The 20,541-nt window shown below is 49.2% G+C and overlaps 1 protein-coding gene across 1 annotated transcript in view; it reads right to left on the bottom strand.

Moving 5' to 3' along the window:
- The window catches only part of TRPV3 (transient receptor potential cation channel, subfamily V, member 3), a 66,241-nt gene extending 46,364 nt beyond the window's left edge, over nucleotides 1-19,877 (bottom strand). Inside the window, exons 1-2 of the mRNA XM_015406876.1 lie at nucleotides 19,802-19,877; nucleotides 9,369-9,500 (exon numbers count right to left, since the gene is read on the bottom strand). Of these exons, the coding sequence (XP_015262362.1) occupies nucleotides 9,369-9,496 (128 nt within the window). The 5' untranslated portion in view covers nucleotides 9,497-9,500; nucleotides 19,802-19,877. The remainder of the gene's footprint in view (nucleotides 1-9,368; nucleotides 9,501-19,801) is intronic.
- Between the last annotated feature and the right edge of the window lie 664 nt (nucleotides 19,878-20,541).

Genomic DNA, 20,541 nt, shown 5'->3' with positions numbered 1-20,541 from the left:
TGCTTGCCTTGTACATCGGAACACATGTGACAACCCCAGCAGAAGTGTAGCTGTCATCCGGCAGGCGACTTCTGCCTTGGTGGGTGACTTTGGTCCGGTCACACTCTCTCAGCCTAACCTGCTTCACAGGGTTGTTGTGAGGAGACATGTGGCTCGGGATCAGGGTATCTGAAGGACTGCTTTGTCCCACACATTCCTGCCCAGGAATTAAGACCACAGGGAGGGGCCCTCTTGACTGTCCCCCCAATCAAAGAAGCTCATCCAGGGGGCATGCGAGAGAGAGGCTTTTTGGTGGCGGCCCCTCAATTAGGGAACAACCTGCCCAGAGAGGTGCACCTGGATCCCTCACTTTCCATCTTCCGGAGGCAGCTGAAGACAGTTTTATTTAGGACTGCATTTGACGAATTCAGTTTTTCATTTATCGGCAGTCCTGAGATTTTAAACTGTGGTCTGCGATGTGTTTTTAAAACAATCCTTGCTTTATTTAAGAACATAAGAGAAGCCAATGCTGTACCAGGCCAAAGGCCCATCCAGTCCAGCACTCTGTCACACAGTGGCCAGAAATACCAGGTGCCATCAGGAGGTCCACCTGTGGGGCCAGGACACTAGAAAACCCTCCCAAAGCACCAAGAAGACAGAGCATCACTTGCCCCAGAGTCCCTATCTATACCTTGTGGCTAATAGCCACTAATGGACCTCTGCTCCATGTGCTTATCTAATTCCCTCTTGAAGCCATCCATGCTTGTAGCCACCACCACCTCCTGTGGCAGTGAATTCCATGTGTTAATCACTCTCTGGGTGAAGAAGGACTTCCTTTTATCCGTTCTAACCCGACCGCTCAGCAATTTCATTGACTGCCCACGAGTTCTTGCATTGTGAGAAAGGGAGAAAAGTACCTCTTTCTCGGCCTGCTCTATACCATGCATAATCTTGTAAACCTCAATCATGTATTTGCACCGCAAGCCCCCTTGAGTTCCACAAGGTAGCCGCTAAATGCCTACAATCAATAATGGAAGAGAGGAGATCGACGTAAGCTGCTTTGGGCACGAATGAAGGAAATAAATAAATACATTGGCAACCTTGAAGCTGGAATGGGTCACCGCAACAGCTGAGGCGGAGGGCCCTGAGAAAAAGGTGAACGGGCTCAGGTGAACTAGAGAGGCCTGTCTTGCTCTGAACCTAGCAGTGCCAAGGGTGGGAGGCTCACGCCCGGCATTCCCACTCTCCAGGGCCCGGAGAGTGGGTTCCAAAGCCAGCGTATGGCATTGCTCCGTGCTTCCACAACGGACACAAAAGCATTGGCTGTCTATAGCACATTGGGGTGTGTGTGTGTGTGTGACTTTCTGTGTCACGTCAGTGTCCTGCCAGGAAACAGCGTAGTCAAGGCAGCTTTTCAGAAAACCCCGTGGAGCTGGTAGACTGGAACAAAGTTGCTGTGAACAGTTAAAAACAACAAGAACAACCCACAGAAGTATCTCACACAGCAAAGCCAAACTGTGGATTAGGCTTGCCAAGTCCCCCTGGGGGGCAGGGAAACCCCCGCCCCAGAGGCCTGTTCCCCACCGCCTGCGGATCGGGCCCCGGGGGGAACCCCACCCCGACATGCACGTCACCCGGAAGTGATGTGACGCCGCCGGGCACGCTGTGGGCGGGGCCACGGTCACGCCGGATGGGAGTCCCCCGCTGGGGCTCAAAAACGACTTGGCAACCCTACTGTGGATTCTTGTGAAGCAGGGCAGAAGGGACAGCCAGCCATGTCCTGCACTTCTGCTTAAGACCAGGGCAAGGACAGGATTGGCCGTTGGGCCAGGGGTGGATTAACCATGAAGCAGACGAAGCAGGTGCTTAGGGCACCAGGGCCAAAGGGGGCACCACAAAGTTGGAGAAAGGGTGAATATCGGAACTTTGATACAATTAACCTGTGAAATATTAAAACAGATGCTGTATTGCATCTTTGTAGAACTTTATGTAGCCCAAGCTTGGCTTAGTTTGTACAGTATATTGTTTCATCCTAGGAATAAATGTTTGTATTGCTGCAACCTGCATTGTCTATCTGGTCAGACAGGTCAACAACTAAAATGGACTGGGTCAGTGTGGAAAGGAGGGGGGGCACCAAGATGGGTCAGTGCTCAGGGCACCCGTGAGCCTTCATCCGCCCCTGAGCTGGGCACAGAATTCAGCATCCTCAGCTTGGCTGCTTTTTTTTTTTGAAAGCAAGTTTCTGGTCCTCAGGTCTGGACAGAGAGACCTCCAAGCGTGTGGCTGCTACTCCCCCCTTCCCCCGGACAGCTCCGAAAACAGCATCAGGGGCCCTGGAGGACACCCGGACATTTCCCATGGATCCATCCTCATTGTTTGTAGAAACAGTTCTGCAAAAGGAGCCACTCCCCCCATGCACACATGCACACAAACACTTCCTGCATGTGCATAGGCCCCAAAATTCAGAGCGGAGGGGGCTGCAGCTATTTCTCTCCCTTGGAACAGCCTCAAGATGGAGAGTATAAGATCCTCTGGACAGGGTCCTAGAATCATTGTGGCTGCGTGTGCGACTCTGAAAAGCACTGTGTACTTTTATAGCACCATACTAATGTCTCTTACTGTGAAGGGTAATTAGTCAAAACCTCCATTAAAGTTTGATAGCTGGGGGGGGGGGAGTTGAGGGAGAGCTCATTCACAGTCCCCCCCTAGTTGAAGAAGACAAAAAAGAAAGAAGAGTTGGATTTATACCTTGCCCTTCACTTGGAGTCTCAGAGCGGCTTACAATCTCCTTCCCTTCCTCTCCCCACAACAGACACCCTGTAAGGCAGGCGGGGCTGAGAGAGCTCTTTCGAGGACTGCTCTTGAGGGAACAGCTCAGAGAGAACTTGTGGCTAAACCAAGGTCACACCAGCAGCTGTGTGTGGAAGAGTGGGGAATCAAACCCCATTCTCCAGATTAGAATCTGCGGCTCTTAACCAATACACCAATCCAGGGGTCATTTCCTGCGGGAGCACACAGGAGTGGCGCTCCGGCAGTAAGGAGCCCAGGGGGCAGGCACATGCAACAAGCCCCACCCTCTGCACGATCCCCCCCCCCAATAGCTAGGAATCCAAAACAGTCCAGTGGAGCCTGAGCAGTGTGTGTTGCCTTCTGACACACTTCCAGTGATGTCAAGGGTGTGTGGCATATGCAAATAAGTTAGGCTAATGAGTTATGCTAATGAGCTCCTGCACCCTTTTTTCCTACAAAATGACCCCTGCACCAATCTGGCTCAAGGTTGCTCATTACCCTCCAAGCCATCACGGACACCATATCCATGGAGATCAGTTATAATCCCAGGAGAACTCCATTCTCCAGGCTCCACCTAGAGGTTGGCAACCCTAGCCGTAGCCCAGTTCTGGAGCTGGCTTCAGGAAAGGTGGAGGGGCAATAGGCCCTTCTTGATGGCTGGGGAGAGTGGTGTTGGGCACGGGTAGATTTCCCATGGTCCCTCGCTGCATATTCTCAAAGGGCTTTCCTTTCCCCCATTGGAATGAACAGTCCAGTAAAACACCGTGAATTATACTGGCCCAAAAGGTCGGCAACATTTTGAAAATGCACAAAAGACAAAGCCAAGTCACCTGCGATTTTCACGTGGCATCTCCTCTGTGCAGTTTGTCTCCAAGAAATGCTTCCAGTAAGTTTGTAATAACATAATGGAGTGGGAAATGAATGCCTAGCTGCTCTCTGGACCATCACCAGCCTGTGCCGGCCACAAACAAACTCCACAGCTGGAAGCTGTTTCAGCTCAGAAACCCAGAGCTGGTTTTTGCCTCTTCCTCGCGGAAGAGTCAAATCTGCCAGTCTCTATTTCCATGCCACTTTCTATTTCCTCCCACTGAACTTTTCCCATCGCTGCAATTCTTTGTGTGACTTTTCAAAATGCTCTTCTTGCTTCTGCCATGTTAAAATGGTGTTAAAGAAGCCACCAAAATGGGCCAGACAAGAAGGCTCACTGGGACAACATCTGTGAGGAAAATGGTACCACAAACCGGCTCCAATCTTCCCGGGGCCAAAACACCACCTTGAGTCAGCGACACGCCCAAGAACTCCCCAGCACCCTGACCCAGTCGAGAAGGGTTTGGAAACTTAATCCTTCTGTGAACCCTGGAAAAGAAGGCACCAATTTGGCGCATGGAGGAAAGAGGATGGGACAGGAGAGGTGCCTCCTGGAAGAAAAATCCACCTGCCGGAGCCCCAGGTCCAAAAATATTGCGGAGGAATTCAAATCAGGGAAGCAGCGAGACCTGTAATTAAACCCGGCCAGGGAGTGCATCTTTGCAATTAGGGCTCACGTGATCACTGTTGCTTGCACAGAAGGAATGTGCCGTGCCACACCCCATCTCCCTAGAGCAAGGTGGAGAAGGATCCCTGCCCATCCCAACACCCCCCCCCACACACACACCCACACACTGCCAACGCAGGAGCTTGGAATCTGGCAAATGGATCTGTGGCCTTTCACAGTTGTGCTGACATGCACTTCCCCTGTGCAAAGCTCTTTCCGCACTGCTAAGAGCCGTGCAGCCCAGCCGGGGCAGATGGCCTGTTCTCGCTTTGGAAGGATCCTTGTGGGGTGTGCGAGGGCAGGTGGACACTTTAAAGCAGGGCATCAGCCGGAGCCCAGGGCTTCTGCAGGGACCCCCTTAGGGTTGCCAGGTCTAGGTTGGAAAATATCTAGAGACTTTGGGGGTGGAGCCGGGAGAGGGCGGGGTTTGGGGAGGGGAGGGGCTTCAGCATGGTACAATGCCATAGAGTCCACCCTTCAGAGCAGCCCTTTTCTCCAGGGGAGCTGATCTCTGTCAGCTGGAGATCAGTTGTAAAAGCGGGAGATCTCCAGGCCCCACCTGGAGGTTGGCAACCCTAGACCCCCCTGCCGCTGGCCACCGCCTGCACACCTCCTCCGCTCTGCCGACCCCCCACGTGCCCTTCCCTTGCCTGCTTGCGGGCCAATGCTCTGCCTCCCGTGCGGCCTGCCCAGAACTGCCAGGGAAGAGGCTCGAAAATCTCCCAGCACCACTGAGGAAAAGGCAGGCAGGGTAGCTGTGGGAGTCAGGTGCCAACTCTAGGTTTGTAAATACCTGGAGATTTAAGGTTGGGGCCCCTGGGAGAGCGGGGTTTAGGAAGGGGAGGGATCTCATTAGGGTAGAATGCCCTCCAATGCACCTTCCCAAGCAGCCCTTTTCTCCCGGAGAAGTGGAATGCACGTTTTGAGTAAAGAAATAATAAACCAGTCAGTGGTTGATGTCATCTGGAGATCAGTTGTCATTCTGGGAGATCTCCAGCCCCCACCTGGAAGTTGGCAATACCATGTGGGAGAGGCCCTGAGCAGGCAGGGGAAAGATGGAGGCATGGGCAGGTGGGGGCCGAGATTCGTTCTCCTGGAGGAAGTGGCTGCTTTGGAACATGTTGGTAGAAAAGGAATATGTCTAAAGCTGATGGCCATCGTCCCTGAACAGACCAAAGGAGTAAAAAAAACAAACTCTGCAGGAGTTTGCGCTAATAAATTTGAAATATTAATCAAAAAGATTTCATACAAAAGAGTGTACAATATTTGCGTCACGTATCAAATACAAGTGAGGACGCCTACTCAAACTGGCAGTGGCTCTCCTGGGTCTCAGGTAGAGGTCTTTCAGACCACCTACCGCCTGGTCCTCTCACCTGGCGATGCTGGGGGTTGAACTTGGGACCTTCTGCATGCCCGGTAAATGCTCTGCCACTGAGCCAGGGCCAGTGTTCCCTCTAAGCTGAGTTAGTGTGAGCTAGCTCACCGTTTTTTATCCTCCGGCTCACACATTTTTGTCTCAGCTCAGGAAGGATGGCTCCAGAGCAAATTAACTTATGCAGTAGCCAAATCGCTCGCTCACACCTTTAATGCCAGTAGCTCACAAGGTAGAATTTTTGCTCACAAGACTCCACATCTTAGAAGGAGCACTGGTGTCCTCTACCACTATCTATATATCTAATAGCCAAGTTGCCCCCCCGTGTGGATATCTAAATCAGCACATCGGGGGCACTTGGGGGGCAGGGAGGTTTTCCTGCACACGTGGAGCAGTCTCCAGGTGTGCAGAAAAATCTAAAAAGTTGAAAAAAATATACGGGGGATACTTAAATCCCCCCAAAAGTAAAAGAGCGTTCCCTGTGCATGCGCAGAGACCGCTCTGGCCATTGGGGGGGAGACTTGACGGGCCCAGCAGCTGGGAGCTGCTGAGGCCATGCCACTGGAGCCAGGGGGAAGAGATTGGTGGGCCCGTCGGCTGGAAGCCACTCAGGCCATGCTGCCGGAGCCAGGGGGAAGGCTTGGCGGGCCTGCACAGCTCACTGCCAGGGTGGGAAAGGCAGAGGAGAAGGATTGGTGAGCCTGGCGGCTGGGAGCCACATGGGCCTCACCGTCGGTGTGGGGTGGTTGGGGGGAGAAGGATTGGCTGGCCCGGGCCTCCCAATTGGTGCAGGGGGGAGCGGGGGAGAAGGCTCACCTGTGGCTGCTTCCTCCTCCACGTGGCGCTCCTTCCCACTCCCGTGAGTATCATGGGTCCCCCCTTCTTGTCTAATCTAATAGCTTAAGCGAAATGCTGCATGCTTTTTAAACAATAGATATTCAAATAACAAGTCTAAGCGTCTTTTTGTATCATGAAATGTTCGTAAGTATTCTATCATTTCATATAAAAAAACACCTATGCTTGTTATTTGAATGTTTATTGTTAAAAAAGCATGCAGCATTTAGCTTAGGCTATTAGATTAGATGCTTTGGGCTTCCGCTTTGGACTTCGCGAATGGCGGACGCATCTTCAGGACGCTCCCGAAGTCGTTTCGCCCACGCGCGGCCAAGGGGGGGAATCCGCACAAGCGGAGACCCTAAGGAGACCCAGGTAGGGGCTCTGATCCGGGGTGCACAGGGGAGGTGCCTCTTTCCCGGCCGAATGGTCGGAAATTGAGGCTCGCCCCATGTCCCAATGGCCCTAGCCACAGCAGTGCCCCGCACGGGGACTAGCAGAGCCACCGGTCGTCACTGGGTGATTAAGCGGACGAGCGTTTAAAAGAAGATTTTCGGCTAAAACTGTGAGTTGCCAGTCGGAACGGGAGAAAAAGAATCGAGCGCATTCCCCCCCCTTTTTCGAAAAACCGCAAGGGAGGAGGGAGGAGGGAGGTGAATCCCCCCCCCACCCTGTGTAACAAAGACTGATTTAAAAGGAAGTGAGGGGGGGAGTGACAATTGAAAGGAGCAGTGTTACCTCTTGGCAAATTGTTAGAAGAGACACAGGAAATCTCATTATGTAGCCGCGCGGCACAAACTTTTAAAAAGTAAACAAAAAAACAAGATGTCGAGCCAGAAAAAGTTTCAGGACAAGCCGGCAAAGAAGACGGGAGGAACTTCCGGTGCTAGCTCCCGCCTCTTGGAACCAGCTGTCAATCAACAAGAGAGCGATCTTCTGCGCCCTCTGCTGGAACAAATGCAAAAGATCAGCCTAACATTGACAAATATGGAAGGTGTTCTCAATACTGAGCAGTTAAACGATACAGCCAAGAAAATGGAGGAAATCGCGCAAAAGTGCTTGGACTCAACAGAAGATACTAAAAAGGTCAAGAAAAAGGTTGATAAAATAGAAAAACACCAAGAGATGCAAGAGGAAGCCTTGGCAACACTCACCGGCTGGGAAGCGGAAAAAATGAGCGAGGAAATAGATCTGATTTACAGAGTCTATTCCAACTTTACAAGGTTGAATAACTTGCCGGCAGAAGTGGTGGTCAAGTTTACAAAGCAGAAAGTTCGGGATCAAATATTAAAAGCATCTTCATCAATGCCTATGAAGATTGGAGAGCAGACAATTAGAATTTTGAAAGATGTTCCATTTGAAATTCGAATGAAAAGGAAAGCATATAAAGGCCTGACCTTATTCTTGCAGAACCATCAAATTAATTATCGCTGGTTGATTCCAGAAGGACTCATTTTCAAGTTCAAAGATAAAAGGGGGAAGATTGACTCCATTTTCAAAGCTCAAGACTTTTTGAAGAGGCACGCCAGCAAGGAGGAAGCAGCACTCGCCACATGGGAGGAAATGGACAGCGACAGAGACAGCGGATCGGAGGGGGAAGTTAAGACCCCGGAGGACAAAGGAGCAGGGAAGGGTCCTTCATACAACCTGAGAGACGTGAAAGGGAGGCTGCCCAGACCATGAAGACGAGTTCGGAAAGCGCATGAAAAAGACTTTACTAACAAAAACCAGAGGGACACTACTAATCTATTAACAGTGTTTTTTTACTTTCTTAACAGATAAAGATGAAAGACGATTGACAACTCACAGAAGAAGCCAAAAGAAGATTTGTGTATTACTAATAAAAGATTAACATACTAATAATAAGATCACCCAAACTTTTCTTTATCCCACTATATACCTTCCTCTTTCTTATATGAAAAACGAATAAACTCTCTCCTCTTTAGGAGAGTCAATAAAAAATAATAATAATAATTAAAAAAGATTAGATGCTTTGGAACTTGGACTGCATAGCAATATACCTACCAATGTCCTTCCCCTGAGCTAGGGATGCCAGCCTCCAGGCAGGACTTGGGGATCCACGCCCTGGAAATAGATTGTCTCCAGACTACACAGATCAGATTCCCTGAATGAAATGGACGCCTCAGAGGGTGGACTCTACGACATTGTACCCTACTGAGGTTCCTGTTCTCCCCGGGCTCCATCTGCAGGAGTTTCCCAACCTGGAGCTGGCAACCCAACCCTCCCACACCCCGTCCCCCACCAGTGGACAGGATGGGCCTGGCAGCCCTATTCCCCTCTGGGCTCCACCCTCAAATCTCAAGGTATTTCTGAACACGGAGTTGGCGGCAGGACTATTTTTGGGCAGGAACGCACAGGAACGGAGTTCCGGCTGGCTCCCAAGTTGGCCACACCCAGCAGGAACTCGTTAGCATAATAGGCCACACCCAACAGCAGAAACTCATTAGGATTGGCTACATTAGGGGTGTGTGGCCTAACATGCAAAGGAGTTCCTGCTACAAAAAAAGCCCTGGGTTTTGACAACAAACAAGGTAAACAGAATAAGAAGCAAAATGTGGGTGTGGCTGGATGACCACATTTCTGGTAACATGGGGGTGTGGCCTAATGTGCTAATGAGCTGTGCTGTCAGGGGTGTGGCCCAATATGCTAATGCGTTTCTGCTGTTGGATGTGGCCTATTATGCTAATGAGTTCCTGCTGTTGGGTGTGGCCTATTATGCTAATGAGTTCCTGCTGGGCTTTTTCTACAAAAAGAGCCCTGGTTGGCGGGGGCCCCACCCTCCAGGTGAGCCCAATCCTCCAGCGGGAACCCCCCTCCCCCCATGCCATTGGGCCCTACCTTTTCTTTGGAGGGGTGCCTTCGGACGGCCTCTTCTCCGGGGTCCCGGAGGGTGGAGTCCCCGGGGAGTTGGCCTTCCTGCCCATCAGAGGCGCCATCTCTTTGTTCTCCTTGTCGTCGCTGCTCATCGTCCTGGAATGGATTGCCCAGCGGGTGAACTTTTCAGTTTCGTTGGGTATCCCAGCAGATTGATACACAATCAAGCCCCGACAATGTCTTGGGGTTCCATGAGGGTGACTGCCAGCTCCCTCCCAAACTAGTATTATGGGGGGTCCCCAACCTTTTTGAGCCTGCAGGCACCTGTGCCATTTTGAGAGAATGCGGTGGGCGCAACCACGAAAGGCTGCCATGGGAGGTGGTGAAGCCAGCCCCAAAATGCCAGAGACACTAACTCATAGCATACTTCATACCAGTCACTCTTCAGCATTTCAGGCAGACGTTCTGTTTAACAAGATGCCTTTTAAAATGAGTATATTGTTTTTTGTTTTTTTAAAAAAAAATATTTTCTGGCGTACACACAGCTTACCTTTCCGTCATGCGGCAAAGATCCTCGTGCAGGCGTGGCCGCAGTGCCAAAAGCAACTTTTTTTAAAAAAAATCTGCACAGCCACTCAGAAGCCCTGCTAGCCAACACCCCACTTGGCCCCACCCACTCTCTCAAAGCGCTTGGCAGGTGCTGGGAAAGGTGTCCGTGGGCATCCTGCTGCCCGTGGGCACCCTGTTGGGGACCCCTGCTGCATTGTGATTTAATCACAGAGGAAACACCTCCCAGGCCTTCCCTCCATCCAGTGCTCCCTCCACCTTCATCACAAATCAAGTCTAAATAAAGGTAGCTCCCGCCTCATTCCTTTTTTTTAAATTATTTTTTTAAATAGTTTATTTAGCTTTTTTCCATTATATACACACACAAAAAAACATTCATTTACATCATATTTTGGAGTTTCTTTGTCCATTTTTTTCTAACCAACTATCTACTTTCTGCCATCTTTTTAAAAACACATTTTCATCCTTTCCCGACAAAATCATATTTACTTTGTCCATTTCTATAATTTTTGTTATTAATTCCTCTCTACTTGGTATTTTATCTGATTTCCAACATTTGGCTATAAGAATTCTAGCCACAGTAAGAATATATAATATCAAACATGATTTATTATACTTTATCCCTTCTGGTAACATATTCAACAGATATATTTCTGGGTCTAACACAAGATCTATTACCACCATCTCTACAATTAGTTGTTTTATGGTTTTCCAAAATTTAACCAACTTCTCACACCTCCACCATGTGTGATAATATGAGCCAATATTCCTTTTACACCTCCAGCAATTTCCTGATACATTTTTATAGCATTTGGCTAGTTTGTCTGGAGTCCAATGCCACCTGTAAAACATTTTAACTATGTTTGCTCCCTCCCCATTCCTATGCTAGCCCTCCCCCGTTCTGTCCCTCTACCCTCTGCTCCCTCGTCAATCAATTAAATGTGCTTATTTGCAAATGTATACATGAGCAGGTGTACGGGTGAGCACGCCTAGTAGCCTAGAAGCCTCCCAACCCCCCAGCCAGAATCCTCATAGCAGGAGGACTCAGCACACTTTGGGCTCCACTGTGCAGGAAATGAACAGGACTTGGCCCAGCAAAACAAGAGGATCCCACATTTGAGTAGGAAGAACGGCCGAAGGGTCTTGCTGGAGGAGATCAGGCCTCCGTTGAGTCCTCCACCCCGGTGCCTGAAGCAGATGAACAGGTGCTCCCAGCATGCCCACAAGCAAACCCCGTCTCTGTTGTTGCCCCCCTGAAGTGTGGTGGGTTAAACGCATGGAGAAACCACGGAGACTCATGTAGCAATCAACATGGTTTACTGGCACACAACAAAGACAAAGACAAACGGCCGGCTGGCCAACTATATACATACCTGGGGACACACCCCTAGGTCCCGTTGGTGGGTTTAAATCTCCCGCCACGGTCCCATTGGTCCCCCAGTGGAGAGACCAGGAGCCTAGTCCCCATTGTTCTCCCAGAGTCAAGCTCTGAAGTGTTCGCTGGCCCCTGGTGGCGGTAAGCGGACACAACACCCCCCCTGAAATCGGCATTCGGAAGCGCACTGCCTCTGTGCGTGGGGATTCCATGTTGCCATCATGGTAGGGTTGCCAGCCTCCAGGTGGCACCTGGAGACCTCCCGCTATTATAACTGAACTCCAGATGACCAAGACCAGTCCCCCTGGAGAAAATGGACCCTGCTGAGGTCCCTCCCCTCCCCAAACCCTGCCCCCTCCCCGGATTCCACCCCTAAGATCTCCAGTTGTTTCTCAGCCCAGAGATGGCAACCCTACATCATGGCTAGTAGCCGTTGATGGACCTCTCCTCCCTGAAAGTGACCCTCATGACATCCTGTGGCAATGAGTTCCACAGCTTGCAGAGTAAAGAAGCACTTCCCCGGTCCATCCTGAATCCACCGCCCATCATGAAACCAAGACTGTTAAGGGAGACTGGGAGAGACGTGGTCTAAGATATTAGGTGCACTGGGCAGATGTTGCTTTGGGACAAATAACATCTGGAAGTTATGTGTGCTTATCTTATTTGGTTGACTTTTGTCCCTTCCCCTTTCTATTCTGAGGAACAGCCGGGGGGGGGGAATACGATAAGTAGAAAATAACAATGAGAAAGAGAATCAATACTAAATGGCCCATATCTAAACTACCAAAAGCTGCACTCACGCTAAGGTGTAACCGACTGATTCAGTTTTCTAGGCTACCATATAAAGAGGTTATTAGCAATAAGATCAAAATAAAATCATGGTATACGAGGCAGAGTCAAACCCATCTATAAAATATGGTGCTTTTCTAAGAAGCGCACAAGACCTCTACAGGCCTTCAGTGCACTTTTATTCACTTTATTTATATCACACCTTTCCTCCTCAACGGGGACCATAAGCAGCTTACATCGTTCCCCTCTCCTCCATTTTATCTTCACTGCAACCCTGCGAGGTAGGCTGGGCTAAGAATGTGTGACTGGCCCAAGGTCACCCAGCAAGCTTCCATGGCAGCGTGGGGATTCAGACCCGAGTTTCCCGGATCCTAGTCCAGCACTTTAACCACTACACCATGCTGACTCATAATCCAGCAGTCTCAAAGGGTCATCCAGAAAAGACGTGTTCAAATTCTGCCAGATGGCCAGCAAAGATGTATCCCAATGGAGGGACCTCTATGACTGATATGTTATGATGTATTCATTGAATGTTGCAAACTGCCCTGAACCCTATCTGGGGGAGGGTGGTCTAGAAATCAAATAAATAAATAATTGGGGGGGGGGCACTGTATAAAAGGCCCTGCTGCAGGCATCTGCCTATCTCACTTCTGACCAATGTTCCCTCTAAGCTGTGGAGTCCTGTGAGCAAAAATGCTACTTTGTGAGCTGCTGGCATTAAAGTTGTGAGCGATCAATTTGGCTACTGCATGAATTAGCTTGCTCTGGAGCCCTCCTTCCTGAGCTAAGACAAAAACGTGTGAGCCAGAGGCTAAAAAACTGTGAGCTAGCTCAGACTAACTCAGCTTAGAGGGAACACTGCTTCTGACAGTGCTAAGCTTCCACAGAACACCTTCAGTGGCCAAAATCAGTGATCAAGCAGGTGCCTCTGCATGGTGACAGGCCTTCCCGTGCCTTGGAACAACACTGTGTAGGACTTCAGGGCCTTAAAGGTTAACATCAGCACCTCGATTTGAGCTTGAGATGAACCGATAGCCCAAGCTGTTGACACATCTTTAACATGCCATGCTCAAAATGGCACCTCTCCATCCACGTCCTGGCCTCTGTATTTCGCACCAGTCAATGTTCTTCTCAAATTGTCTTCAAGTATAGCCCCCCTGGAAATTGTTACAGTAAATCCAGCCTGGGTGCTACCAAGGCATGCATGACTGTGGTCAGGGATGGTTTCTTTGCCACTGGGGTCTCTGCTTCAGGGGTCATTTCGTAGAAAAAGAGCTAGGGGAACTCATTAGCATAACTCATTAGCATATGCCACACCCCCTGACATCAGGGGCCCGGCGGTGGACCTGCAAGGCCAGCGGGAGTGCAAGGAAGCCCCGCGAAGGCCCTCCCTGGCCCCAGGCAGGCAGGGGTGGGGAGAGGCGGGGAGGAAGCAACTTGACCTCCCTCTTCTCCTGCCCCCTCCTGGCTGAATGAGAGCCAGAAGCGGGGCGGCCGGAAGCAGGGGGCGGGGCTTCGTCATGTGCCCCACCCCCCGTAACTCACCCGGGGGAACTGCGATCCCCCGCGATCCCCCCCCGAAATGACCTCTGCTCTGCTTATCCAGATATAATGATGAATCTGGAAACACCCCCAAACTGTGCAGCTTTCAAGGGGAGTACGATCCCATCCAGAATAGCTTGCACACCCATTCTGGCGTCCTGATTCACAACACGTGCACGCTTGAAGCTGCGTTCGACTACATCAGATCCTTGGTCCATTGAAGTCAGTACTGTCTACTCAGACCCGCAGCAGCTTTCTAGGGTCTCAGGCAGAGGTCTTTCCTCTCACCTACTAGGTAAAGGTAAAGGTTTCCCTTGCTTGAAAGCCAGTCGAATCCAACTCTAGGGATGCGGTGCTCATCTCCGTTTCCAAGCCGAAGAGCCAGTGCTGTCCGCAGAGGTTTGCCGAAGAGCCAGTGCTGTCTGCAGATGTTTCCGCAGACATGTGGCCGGCGTGACTAGATGCCAAGGCACACGGAACGCTGTTACCTTCCCACCGAAGCGGTACCTATTTATCTACTTGCAATTTCTTGCTTTCGAACTGCTAGGTTGGCAGGAGCTGGAACTAGAGATGGGAGCTCACTCCGTCATGCGGCACTCGGGTCTCGAACTGCTGAACTGCCGACCTTCCAACCTGCAGTTCAGCGTCTCAACCACTTGAGCCACCTACCACCTGATCCTTTCCTAGCAGGATATGCTGGGGACTGAACCCGGGACCTTCTGCACACCAAGCTGATGCTGTACCACTGACCCATGGCCTCTCCCTTTATGGGCATGAGCACTTCCGTTTTATCTGGATTAAAGTTTCAGTTTGTTGCAGGGGCATAGCCAGAAAATTTCGGTTGGTGGGGCGTGGGGAAATCTGGGGGGATGCAGTAGCAGCTCCACTGTGACCTCTAGTCCCCCCTCTAGTCCTCTTGATTGGAGAGACTTGATTCTGGGCTGCTTTTCTGTGTAAGCTGGGGGGGAGGGAGAGAATATCCGACTCTCTCTCTCTTTTGTCTTTTGCGTTTTTAAAAAATACCTACTTATTTTTCGGCTTGGAGAAAAGAAAATGAGACTGAAGCTTCCCTGACTGTGCATGGGGTCATTTTGGAAAGAAAGAAAAACCACACATCTTACCTTTTATTTTTAAAATGTTGGATGGTTTGAATTTTTGTTTGAGGGGGCGGTGCTGATCTGTGTGGGGGGCATTGCCCCCCAATGTCCCCTGTGGCTATGGGCCTGTTTTGTTGAAACCATCATCTGTTCTTTACTGAATTTCTCTCAGAATGTCCACTAGCTCTCTAAATTTAGAGGCAAAGGCATCCTGGAACTTCTGAACCATGAGATCAGTTTGTCTGTTAATTTTGCATCGATGTTAAACAGCATGGGAAACAAAAAGAGAGCCCCGTGGAACTGCTTGCCACCAGGATAAGATAAACAGCTTATGATAAAAGCCACCCTAAATTTCCTGTAATCTCTTCCTTTTCTTGCCACCCAATGATGCATCATCTTCAAGGAGCAAGGTACCCTGTTCCCCACCTGCTTGTGTACACATACCCTGCAGGGATCACCCTTTCTCCATCCATTTTCCCATTCAAAATGCTTCCCATTCAAGATACCCCTGAAGGGTCTTCTTGGCTTTTTATCAATGGACAAGAAACCCCGCTTAGGTCAGACCTGGATTATTACACACAGTAGGATTGCCAGCTCAGGGTTGGGAAATACCTGGAGATTTGGGGGGGGGGGGCGGATCCTGGGGAGGGGGGGTTTGGGGGACCTCAGCAGGGTATACTGCCATAGAGTCCACGTTCCAAAGCAGCCATTTTCTCCAGGTGAACTGATCTAGGATGCCTGGAGATCAATTGTAATCCCTGGAGATCTCCATCCACCAGGTTTTGTGAAACTCTTCCCTGGCAATCCTTGCCTCAATTGGGAAAGTACGTACAGGGCCAGCCCTTCCGCCAAGGTGAATGGGGCCAGCCGGAACTCCTAATCGCTGGGTCATGCCTGAAGGATCTAACCATGACTGTCGGGTTTTAGGAGATGGATTGTGCCACTATCTCCGTGGAGATCTTATTATTCACTCTGTAACACTGACCTCACAGAATAACACATTTAGAGTCCAGTCAGGCACCTTTAAGACCAACAAAGGCTTATTCAAGGTATGAGCTTCCGTGTGCAAGCACACTTCTTCGGATACAATGGAATTCGAAAGAGTGTGGAATAAGCCTTTGTCGGTCTGAAAGGTGCCACTGGACTCTGAATCTGTTCCACTGCTTCAGACCAGCATGGCTGCCCACCTGGAACTGACCTCACAGGCAATTCATGCTGTCGCTCCCCCCCCCCCAGTTAAAACAAACAAACAAAAAATCCAGAGCAGATTCAGGAGGTGGTGAGTTCAAGTTGAGGAATGGGAGGGGTTGCCCAACCTTTCCCCATTCTCCATTTTTACAAAGAAAATTGCCCCCCCCCCACTGTAGTGTGTCCAGACAAGTCCAGAGACAAACGTCGAGCTTCACTCCAAGAGACAATGGACTATGCGGATCCTAGCCCGCTCCAATCAGGGGGCTAGGTTCCCGGCCGAGAGCCTATGGGACTCTCGGCCACTGTAAATAACCTATAGGGAAGTAGGGGTGTGTTTTGGGTGGCGGTTTCTCGGGGGATATAAGCCGGCCTGCGAGCCGGCCAAAGTCGTCTTGTTCCAGATAGAATAAAGTACGCTTTGCTGAAATCACTCTCTGTTTGCGTACTTTTCACACGCACTGCTTTTCCACCCATGGGGAAGAGATGGGGATGCATCTAGCTTTCCCCTGATTTGTGTGTGTGTGTGTGTGTGTGTGTGTGGGAAGCTGGTGAAGCATTTGGGATGGGAAAATGGATGGAGAAAGGGTTACACAATCCCCCACCCCACCCCCTTTTGCTCCTTTTCTTTTGCTCACAGAATGAATTAAGTCATGTTGCAGCCTGAACGGATATGATACAATCAGTCTGGAAAACCGGCATGTTTGGTTAGATTCTTGAGGCAAGACCCAGCAGTTGCAATGAGCCCCCCTCCCGGCTGCTTGCTTCATTAATTCTAGCAGAATTGGGGAGGGCGTACAAACTCCTCTCTGTTACCCAGGGAAATGGGATCTTCTTCACGAACGGGAGTTTTGTGAACACAGGACTCGTGTTGCCGGATCAGGCCTAGTTCCATCTAGTAGAGTCTCTGGCAGCTCACAAGGAAGCGAGTGAAGGGAAAATTGGCCCTCCTGCTGTTTCTCCCTGTCATATGGTCCTCCGGGGTAGGCTGCCTCTGAACATAGAAGCTCCATTTAACTACAATGGCTAACGCCTGTGCACTGGCCTAATTGTTTTGTTAAAAAGGCATACGGGCTTGTGTCCACACGCCTCCCCCCCCAACATCTTCTGTACTAATGAATGTCCCATTTAATTTTCAGTCTTGTGAAAAAGCTCTTCTTTTGCCCAGCTCGAACCTCCTGCCGATTGTAATCTTTGGATGATTCCCTCCCCCCACACGGATTTCTGGCGTTATAAAAACGGTCCTTCTGTTCTCTCCTCACTCTTCATCATTTTAGAAGCATCTATTGGCCTCCCCACCCACCCCACCCAGTTCAGTTGTCTTTTTCTCAGGAACCAGCTTTTCCTCGCGCTCCGGTCCCCTCGGTCAGGTACATTCCCCTCCCCACTCCTAGTTGGGTTGCCAAATGGGCCCGGGGGGCGGGGAATCTCCCACTTCGGAGTCCCGATTTCCGCCCCGGCGGAATCAGGACCCGGGGAGAACCCCGCCCCCGAAGCTGCGAAGTGACGCAGTCACGTTGCTGACGTTGGGGGCGTGGCTGAGCTCGTCGGGGGGGGGGAACCATATGGACACCGACGAGGCTCCCCCACTCCGAGGGGTAAGTGGATTTGGCAACCCTAGCTCCTAGTCCTCTGAAAATAGAGTTGCTAACCTCCTGGTGGTTGTATAAATATAAAGACACTCCGTGAATGAATTACGAACAAAAGCAGAAAAATTATATTGCATGAAACAATTCAAACAATTTGAAATCTTTGTTAAAGAACCCATATATATATATATATATATTACAGAGCTAGGAACAAAAAGTACTTGATACAACTATTGCACTCCTGAAGTCTTTTATACAAAGGAATTGTGGACTCTAATTGTATTCTCCCTTTGTATCAAGTACTTTTTGTTCCTAGCTCTGTAAAATATATATATATGGGTTCTTTAACAAAGATTTCAAATAGTTTGAATTGTTTCATACAATATAATTTTTCTGCTTTTGTTCGTAATTCATTCACCGAGTGTCTTTATATTTATACAATCTCCTCCCGTGAGCTCTCATTTTTGATATACAACCTCTTGGTGGTGGCTGGAGGTCTGCCGGTATTACAACAGACCTCCAGGCAATGCAGATCAGTTCGCCTGGGGAAAATGGCCTCTTTGGAAGGTGGCATTACACCCCACTGAAGCCCCTCCCTCCCTAAGTCCCGCCCTCCACAGGCTACACCCCCCGAATCTCCAGGTATCTCCCAACCCGGAGCTGGCAACCCTATCTGCAAAAGGCTTTTTCAAGTGGGCGACCAGGATCTTGTGAGAAGAAAGTGCTCAAGACTCCACGTTTCTGTAATAGTTTTAACTTGATTTATTGGTACGGCTGTATTTTAATTGTAGAGTTTTTATGTTTTTAAATAATAATAATATTTATTGCATTAGCAAAAAAGCCATAGCAATTTTATGTTTTTATTAATTGTTGTATATTGCCCAGAGCCCAGCAGTAGCAGTCATCATACATAAAATCCCAAATGTAGCGGCGGCATCACAGATGTTGGTAAAAGTATTTGGTACGGCACTTGCTGTTTTAATTTCAATCCCTTTCCTGATAACCCCTAAGATGGAAGTTTTAAGAGCACAGCCTCTGAGTCACAGCAGTAACGTTGAACTGGACAAGATATTTTGACTAATATGCCCAGAATAGGCTGTCCAGAAACAAGACACAAGGCCCTCGTAACTCCATAGCCAGACCCAAAAAGGTTCAGAACTTCCTCGGTCATTAAATTAACTGGACAGCCTTTTGCAAATTGTTTTATGTCAGCATGGCCTACCTCACATGGGTGTTGTGAGGATAAAGGGAGATAACCCCATGGGTATACTGTTTTGACATCCTTTGTGTGGGTATGGAATAATGGGATTCACACAGTTCTTTGTCACAGAGATCCCCTTTTCTGTCCAATGACTGTACATTTATGTTTGTAAAACTTTTTAAAGACATCCTAAAATCACAATAAAATTTATCCTACCTAGATTTCCAGCAGTTTACCTTATCCAAAAGAATACGTTATAACATCACAACTATCTCCTGTGATTACTGCTGAATTTAATAATCACCTCAATTTCAACTCAAAAACTCCTGTTTTGGATTTGTTTCAAAAATTGAACCCAGGGGTCTTTATACGCATGGCAGTTTCTCTTCCCCTGTGCCAAATGTTTCCCATTAAACATAAGCAATGTTTAAACATGTTTTTGCATCCATTGCATATGAATGACATAAGAGAAACAAACTTTTCACAAATGTTAGCAACATAAACAGAAAGGGCAACTTCTTATATCTTTAAACTTGACAGACTTACATCCTCTTTTTCAAATATTGATTTTTAAAACCTTAATTATTATCTTGTAGTTTATAGGAATCCCTTCCATATGCACACATACACAGTGGCTTGCAATACACTCATGAATGGCCTTAAAAATCCAAAAATATACTCCCAGCACACAACCAAGCATCACAACAAAAGTATAAGAAGAAAAAGCTGAGAGTGGCCATAGCTGAAAGCAGCCATTGCTCTTCAATCCAAAAACTTGCCCAAACTGAGAGATCTTCCATGGCTTTTTACAAACTGTAGCCAGGTGGGCTTTCTTGGGGAGGGAACCAGTGTTCCCTCTAAGCTGAGTTAGTGTGAGCTGGCTCACAGTTTTTTAGCCTCCGGCTCACACATTTTTGTCTCAGCTCAGGAAGGGATGGCTCCAGAGCAAACTAACTTATGCAGCAGCCAAATCGCTCGCTCACAATTTTCATGCCAGGAGTACACCAAGTAGAATGTTTGCTCACGAGACTCCACAGCTTAGAGGGAGCATTGGAGGGAACCCAGCTACCATAACAGAGAAATATATGTTGAGGAACAGACAGGCTTACCGTAGTTAACAAATCCCCATCTATAGACAGAAGAAGAGTGGTAGAGGAGAGGGAAGAAACGGCTCCCCAAATCCTGGCTGTTCACTGATTCTGCTGTGATATTCCCCAAAGTGTGAAACTGCCACATAAATACACAGCCTCTTCTAGCTTAAAATAATCCCAGTAACGTGAGGCACCCTTCCTGTCACTTGGCCGACTCAGGTGCAGTTTCCCTGCCTAAGTATAGTGTTAAGAAGCTCTCCACTACACCTGATTTAAGAGAGAGACAAACGGGCTCGACCAGAAATTTCTTGGCTGCTCGCTGCTGGGGAAGATGCTGCCCTCGACAATTACACATGAAAACACGGCTGAGTCATGTGATGATGAATTCAAAACTCCTGTGCATTATTTAGATGCACGACGGCTTGTGCAATTTGGATTTTTCACCCCCTTCCCCCTTTTGCTGGCAAGGAAGAGCTGTTACAGTTCAAGAAAGCTCTGCTGGTGGAACGAGGCTGGCTTCCTTTCCTTATGCTAATGCTTTGTGCGTTTTAGAAGGGTGAGAGGTTCCTGTACATTAGCTCAATCCCGCCCACAGCGACAGCACTGTAAGGCACAGCGACACCTCTGCGAGGGAGGCCGCTTGAGGCCACTAGCCCCAGCTGACACCCCCACCCTACTCCTCCACTTTTTACTGCTCCTGCCCAGGAGGTAGAGAAGATGGTGCTCCGCCCCCTGCCCATTCTCCAGAAGTCTTACAC

The sequence above is a fragment of the Gekko japonicus genome, unplaced genomic scaffold, assembly GCF_001447785.1.
Source record: "Gekko japonicus isolate JY-2015 unplaced genomic scaffold, Gekko_japonicus_V1.1 scaffold1175, whole genome shotgun sequence".
Taxonomy (NCBI): Eukaryota; Metazoa; Chordata; class Lepidosauria; order Squamata; family Gekkonidae; genus Gekko; species Gekko japonicus.
The sequence above is the reverse complement of the archived record's forward strand: the minus strand, read 5'-3'. Positions and strand labels throughout refer to the sequence as shown.